Raw genomic sequence first — 7869 nt, forward strand, 5'->3', positions numbered from 1 at the left:
CATTGCATATTTTTTTCAATACAAGGAAAGTGAATGGTGACTGAGGCTAACATCATGCCTAACATCTTTTGATTTAAAGTTAGGAAAGAAAGTCAAGGGTTTGAAATAACATGATTGTGAGTAAATGAGAACTACCCCATTTAAGTAGCTTACATTTTCTTTGTATTAAATTCAAATTTACACATTAAATAGTGAGTCATAAAGGGGTGTATGAGCAAGCATTCTGTATGATCTCAGTGTTTGTTTCAATGTCATATTAATTTCTAGTGAGTCCCAAAACAATTAGTTAATGTTAGCATAACAACAACAAAGTGACAGCCGCTAATAGTTATGGCCTCAGCCAGCATATTTCTTTATCATAGTGATTTGTTGACATTGAATTAGACAAAACTACACAGAGATAATCTCATTGATTTTACCTTCGGGGCAGAGATATACATTTCTGAAGAGAGAGTAATGCCTATTTGAAAGTCTAGGCATAAAAATAGTTTTCAAGTGCTCTGGGCTGCCGAAAAAGATCTTTCAGGAATGCCTCCTTACATTCTGTCACCCAGTCGCCAAGGCAACTCCAACCAGGATGGATGACCAAGTCATGCAGGAACCAGGCACAGACCCAGCACTGGACCCCACCCAAAACACCTGCAAAAATCCATACAAGTATTTCATAAACATACTGTACAGTATGTACATAGATTTGAGAAGTAGTCTTTTTACGAGAATGAAATACGGTTTTAAAAATGAATATGCTTCCATAATTAGTTTTAATATGAGATATTTAGATAAAAATATTTAAAGAGGTAGTTAAAAAAAAAAAAAATGAAAAAAGAAATTTCTGTCACAAATTATTCACTGTTATGTTGTTCTAAATCCATATTAGGAAGTACATAAATCTGCTTAAAATTCTGCATTGCAAAGAAATGATTAATTTTCAATTAATTTAATTCCAATTATAAATGGAAAAATATTTAAAACAAATACAAGCAAAAAAACATTTTGAAAGCCTGTCACAGATTTTTAACTATCACTCAAAAACTGCAATCCGTTCAGATCACTTAGGGCATTTGTTGTACCATGAAAATCAATTTCTTTTTTTATAACTTTGTTCAGAGGACTATAAACCTTGCACCAAAATCTCACATTAATCTGCAATTCTTACCACCATGAGATGACAGAGGGTGACAGACAGGCCGATAACCGCAGGTGCCACAGAAAAAAATGCAGATTTGGCATGAGTAGCAGACTGGACACACAGCATTAGCTGGAATGTAACAGCCATCTCCACTAACAGAGCCTGATACAGAGACACCCTAGGGGCTACCTGAAGGAGGGTAAGTGAAGTTTTATCTGTTATTGTTAGACTCTATCTATCTTTTCAGGCTGCTGCTATCTCCTTTCCTCATTCACTTCAATTACCTGGTAAACTATTTTCTTTTCCTCTCCCTCAATCCATCTATACCCATCTTGCTCTTTTGCCACTTTCTCTGAGACACATACACGCACATACACCACATTTCCCATTAAATTCTCTCTTTTTCTTGTTCATTCTTAATTTGTCGCTCTCCTGCTGATTTCTTTATGTGTGATTTACAGGGCTGCACTCTCATCTTTCCATTTTTATATATTTTTTGCTATTTCAATGGTGTGCCCTCTCTTCCTAAACATTTAATCTTCTCTGACTGTTTGATCTTTGTACTAAAGTGCCTCAGTATTTTTATTCACCATTACCAATTCTTTGACAGGAGAATACAAAAAAGTTTTATTTTTTATTTTTAAAAAGCAACATGCCTTGTCATATCACACTGAACAGAAATAAAACAGAATAATACTGTACCTCTATTGTCCAATTTCCACATTTGTTAACTAACAACAGTATATTGGAATCAGTTAAAATTATAATGACTTGCAGAATTAACGAGAAATCATTCAATTACATTGTGGAATAAATTAGAAAGTCTTAATTGCTTGGCAATTATGGTGTGTTAACAAAATAACTGTGAATAAAAACCTTGATTATATTGAGCAAATGCATTATCTTAGATAAAACTTAGTGGTCTCTACTGAATAAGATTTTCATGGAAAACAATAAAATGACTGTTTCTCAGGAGGATCTGGAAAAGATTTTGAGAGATGTAACCTGTTGTATTTCTAGAAATGCAATGACTTTTACTATATTTATCTGTGAACCCTGACACATGTGAAAAAGCACAATGTTGCTCCAAAAAAAAAGATTCGAATTTGCTTCTGACAAAAAAAAGGCACAGTGCTTGTGTCACAAATTTCATCATCAGCAAACGTGGACAGTCCAGATCTGTTTGTGTCATTGGCGCATACGCCTGCTGTTGACTGTGCATCACAAAGCAGTCATAGTGTGAATGCTTCAAACGCATCCTTTTGGGCTCATGGTTTTCAATGTTTTTCAATGTCCGTTCTTTTGGCGTAATTACGCTCTTGTGGATTTGTTTGACGTCATCACCCACCACCAAGAAAATAAAATAGTTAAGAGGTTGTTGAATCTGCATATGACAGCACATCTCAAAACCCGATGCGTCTTACATCCACATGTCTTCTGACATCGCTCTTTCAAAGAAGTCAGGCAAAACTGATTGTCACAAGAACGAGAATGCGTTCTTAGCATTGAGAAACACCCTTACTTAAAAGGCTAGAGTGCTCGACCATGCGTGAGATGTAATGGCACATGGAAAAACAAGTTGATCCTAGAAACTTGAGTGACTCTAGGTACCAATTCAGCACTTGACAAACAAATAGCTTCACCCAAGTAGCACATAAAGAGCATTCCCGGACAGTCATGTTAAAGGCATTTTTTTTTTTTGAAATGCACATAGAAAAGAAAGAATGTTCATAAACTTGCACATAGAGAATACTAAGAGCTAAGGTCATCACAGATAAGAAGATTCAGAGCACAGAGTTTAGAATAATTACTTTATCACTAATCAGAGACATCATACCTCATTATTTCCTCTGGTTGCTTCTTAGTGTAGTCTGCATTATGCTCACCAGGAGAGCACAGGCACTGATGGCACCCAGCAGTTGGGCCCCCACATAGAGGACAGCTAGTGATGCTCTAAAGGCCAAAGAAACATGCAGTGGGTCAGGTGAGAATGCTGGAGAAGAATCCAGTGTTTTGAGCGGTTCTTCTCTGATGGAGTCCCAGGACACAGGCTTTACATGTTGCCACTGCATGACCGAAGAGAAGCTGATGAAAGGAAAAGAAGAGTTCTCAGAAACTCATGTAAAAATGAGACAGACCATGGGTCCTTCAGGATCAGAGTGAATGTGGACAAGAACATCATGGTGCTTTCTAGCTCTTCCTACCACTTTCTCTGCTTTCTATCTTCCAAAAACTGTTTGTTGTGCCATGCATCACAATGTAAACTTCCAGTAGCAATTAAATCTGAATTAGTTCTAATTATACTTAAAATTTGATCTCAAATTCTTAGATCTTGCAAAAAGACCATCAGGATAAAAACTATGTCTTCAAATTGCTGAAACTCCCTGCCACCTCGTTATAATATTTTATCATAAGCTTGTGATGTCATTAAATGGACCCCTCAGCTTTGGCCCTGACCTTTTTGCACATGCAGTTTCATCAGGTGCGAAGTGAAGATTCAGATACTCAGCCAACCACATGTGTTGACTCCAAGACACTGCTTTCAAACTCTCTTTCTGAATTCTAAATGTCTCCTTTCCAATACCGATTGGTTGTCCTTATCAAAAACTAGCTGTCCTTTCTCTGGGGTTTTACTGCCTGTGGGGAGTAAGCTCTGGGGTCTGTCTTGATTCAGTCCCTTTATCAAAAAGGCTTGCATGTATTCCTCTGAGGTACTTGGCTGAAAGGGATTGAGGTGTGTCAAATATTCCAACAGTTCACTAAGTGCCCAGCAAGTGTTAAGATAAGGAAAGATTAGAGTTTTTTTTTTCTAAAACATATTGTGAAAATCAGTTTCAGTTATAAACTGATTACAAAGTAATACTTTTTTTGTAATTGAATTACAGTACTTGTATGTTTATGTTTATGTTTACATAAATGTGGCAGGGCGGAGGGCGGGGCCGGGTCGTGATCGTACACACCCGGTCCCGTATTAGGCTAATCAAGCCTCCCTAGAGGGATAAAGGTCGACTGCAGAGGATTGTGCGGGGGAGAGAGAGATCGTTTACGGACATGTCCATAGGGAGGCTTGATTAGCCTAATACGGGACCGGGTGTGTACGATCACGACCCGGCCCCGCCCTCCGCCCTGCCACAATAAACTTTCAATAAAGTTTAAGTTCATTAATTGTGTTACACAAAATAAAATAATGTAGAATACATGTTAAACATTATTATGTCCATACAATATGTGCGTTTATCTGTGAGCGCTGAAAGGCATACGCCAACTAATAAGTCATTGTACAGAGTGTACAGTATGACTTGCATGCCACAGTGAACAAGTAAAAAATAAAGACATAATTTTGAATTTGTTGAACATAAAACATTTACTATTCTAAAGGTGTTTTATAAAGCAACTGAATGTAAAATAATTAGTAATTTGATTACTTTTTTGATGAAGTAATCAGTAATCTGTACTCAGTTTTAGAGAAGTAACTCTCTCAACATTGGTGAAGATACACATGGTAGAGAAATCTGCTAAGAAATTAAAATTTTGTGCTTTGATATTGAGGTCGAAAAAACCCAAAACCAAATATTTTATAGCAGGATGCAAAGTTTCAGGCTAAATGTGGGAGAAAGAGTGTTTAAAGAGTGTTTTAAACTATCAGATCATTTCTTGTGTAACTATAAAGCCTTTCTGTGTGAGATGGTGTTGGGATGAATAGGAAAAGGCTTAGTCTGTATGGTGTATGTGTTTCAGATTAGGTAATTAATCCATCTTAAGCAAATGTCTGCTATTTCACTATTTATTAATTGTTAATATTGACATTATCGCTCAAATGATATTCCTGGTACAAGTAGCTAAGATATAAACAAATGGTTTAAAATTAAACATAGTGTCAGTTCAGGCAGGTCATGTTTGTCAAGCTGCAATCAGATGAAGCTCAGCTGATCACGACATCTACCAAAATAATTACAGGATCATGACGCTCATTTTGATTCCTTTCCGAGCAATGGCAACATGCAAATTCATGTCTGGTTGCCGTTACATTGTGTGTATGTCTCCCCGAAGTAGATTCTTCAGCGTTTGAAATAGGAACATGCTGCTCATTTTTTCATATCTGGGCATGGCAGCATGCTTTTACTTCTACTCGGTAGTAAGCTTCCCTGATTAGATCTCGTCTAAAGAATTCAGATAGCACCATGCTAGCACCATGCAGATAGCACCATGCCTCAGATGTATGCTTCCCCGATCAGAGCTCTTTAACGATTCTCCATAACAACATGTGTGTTGTCTTAACCCTACTGAAAAGACCAGCATTGCTGGTCACCAGCATATGTTGTGTTTTAGGTGCTGATATGCTGGTAACCCTTCCAGGCTTTTAAACTAGCTTAACCAGCTTTATCAGAAAGACCATGCTGGTCAACCAGATTCAACAGATAAGGTTTGCTGGTGAATAGCATGCGTGTTAAGTATGCGTGTTAAGTTGAAGTTCAGTTTTGAAGATGCAACATTCTGTTCCATTTAGCGGCCCTCTGTCTCGCTTGCTGTATATGTGCTGCTTCTGCACATCGAGTCCACTGCCACATACCTGGTGTGTGTGTGTGTGTGTGTGGGTTTGGGTGGTTTACGAGGACATTTTGTTATGTTACACACTGGTAATTACAAGGGTATTATGCTATAAATGTGGTTTATGATGACATTTCTAGTGTCCTCATTAATTCAAATTGCTTAAAAAAACATACTAAATGATTTTTTTTTTTTTTTTTATTTAAAAATGCAAAAACCTTTATGAGGTTAGGTTTAGGGTTATGGGATAGAATCTATAGTTTGTACAGTATAAAAATCATTATGTTTATGGAGAGTCCTCAAAAGGATAGCTGCACCAACATGTGTGTGTGTGTGTGTGTGTGTGTGTGTGTGTGTGTCCAAGTGTTCACTCCTGTGGGGAAAGCCACAATGCTCCATATTGTTGTTGCTGTGGTGATTCATGAAGATTTTCATTTAACTTGGAGAGTTGGAATTTCCACCTTTAAACTGGGGAAAGTGCAACAGAATGACACTTTATGTCGGACTTCTAACTTGGAAACTCGTGAGGAAACCTTCAACTCCCATTTTGTCGAGATGCAGGTTTGATACGTCATGCAAACATTTCAGCACCCAGGGCAGGGAGGTTGACACTCAGTGACAAACATTCACTTTTATTAAATAATATCCATTAATGAGTCAAAGTTCTTTAATTAAATGATAATAAAACACTTAATTAAATGAACACTTAACAGTTAATTACACTCTCTTTTAATGATCAAATCGATAGCATTGCAGCGTCGTATATCAGTTTGGTTGCTATGAGACGTCTCTGACAATCAATGTACCCCTCAAAATCACAACGCAATCAATCTCAAATTTAAAAATAAGCTCCCTCTTTGACACATTTGTGTTTAGTTGTCAGGTAATTGTCACTGAATTTTGAATTAAGTGATGTCACATCAAGCTTGATCACCATCGATCATCGTTTCCATGATCGATCATTGCTGCCACGTCTGAGAGTACTCGAGTACTCGTGCCCATCCTTACCTGAAGCACACGTACATGACCCAGACATCTATTTGATGTGTGTGTTTACATCTGGAAGACATCTTTTAAAGGTTGTTTGCGCATCTGCAATACGTCTGAAAGACCTTTCCTCTCGGATGTCAATAAGGCTACATCCACATAAATTTGAAACCTGCGTTTTCATTTTCAAACGCTCTTCGTCCACACTGCCATTTTCAAAAGTTTTCCAAAAGTTGCTCGTCCACACTGAAATGTCTGAAAATGCCTAAATCCCCTTAATGCACAAGCGAAAAAGAAATGCAATTAGCCTCGTGTTCTGTCGCCGGACAGCAATTTTGAGTAAACTTCTCATCACATTTGAAGACATACAATGTGAAAGTTGTACAAAGTAAAATTTATCTTTAACAACACTATCAAAGTGGATAACAAGCACAACAACGGCACTACAACATGGCCCACTATCTTGATTGATTTGGGTTGAATGGATCCTATGACTGCATCACATGACATCAAATATGTCATCGTTTTCAGATATTTCTGTTTTCCCTTTCCACACTACAACACAAATACTGCATTGTGAACTGGTTTGATTGGAGCGATGGAGGAGTCAGGAGACAACGAGGCAGATTCAAGGTCAGTCCTTTTATTAGACGTGTGTTTTTTTTACACAGAATCGACGGTCACCGTCGATAACAATTCAATACTTTTTACAGAGTTATATATGTGAGCACTCTTGGGACGGTACTCTCTTGTCTGTCGTGCTTTCTGGAAACTCTCTCTCTCGCTCTCGACACTTGGCGTTCCTTAAATGTCTCTCTCCGTATCACTATAATAAGACACAGGTGTTAGAGGTAATTACAAACCAGGTGACAAGCCTTACCGCTCTCTCTCTCTCCCGCAGACCGACACACGACCACGCCCCCCATGCCACATGCATTTTTGAGAACATTTTTGAAAAGCTCAGTTTTTGCTGTCAAAAATACCTGCTGAGTATGGACAGAAAGCCAAATTTAGCCAAATAAATGTGTTTTCAACGAAAACGTATTTGTGTTGACATGGCCTAAAACATTCAGCTGATGTCTTTGAGATGTTTATGATTTAGAATGTTTGTAAATCTCGTCTTTTAAGATGTTTAGCAGATGTTAATCAGAATGTGATGCTTTCCAGATGAAAAACTCTTAAACCGACATCTCGGAGACATATGT

The 7869-nt window shown here is 37.7% G+C and overlaps 1 protein-coding gene across 1 annotated transcript; it reads right to left on the reverse strand.

Annotated features, from left to right (window-relative positions):
• Positions 1-433: 433 nt before the first annotated feature.
• LOC127652353 (uncharacterized) lies at positions 434-6223 on the reverse strand. Its single transcript, XM_052138464.1, is given in 8 exon segments — positions 434-609; positions 612-639; positions 1157-1318; positions 1414-1481; positions 2982-3180; positions 3268-3348; positions 3714-3848; positions 6191-6223. Coding segments are annotated over 8 exon segments (843 nt in total). The 3' UTR covers positions 434-472.
• Between the last annotated feature and the right edge of the window lie 1646 nt (positions 6224-7869).

Source organism: Xyrauchen texanus, chromosome 12, assembly GCF_025860055.1.
Source record: "Xyrauchen texanus isolate HMW12.3.18 chromosome 12, RBS_HiC_50CHRs, whole genome shotgun sequence".
Taxonomy (NCBI): domain Eukaryota; kingdom Metazoa; phylum Chordata; class Actinopteri; order Cypriniformes; family Catostomidae; genus Xyrauchen; species Xyrauchen texanus.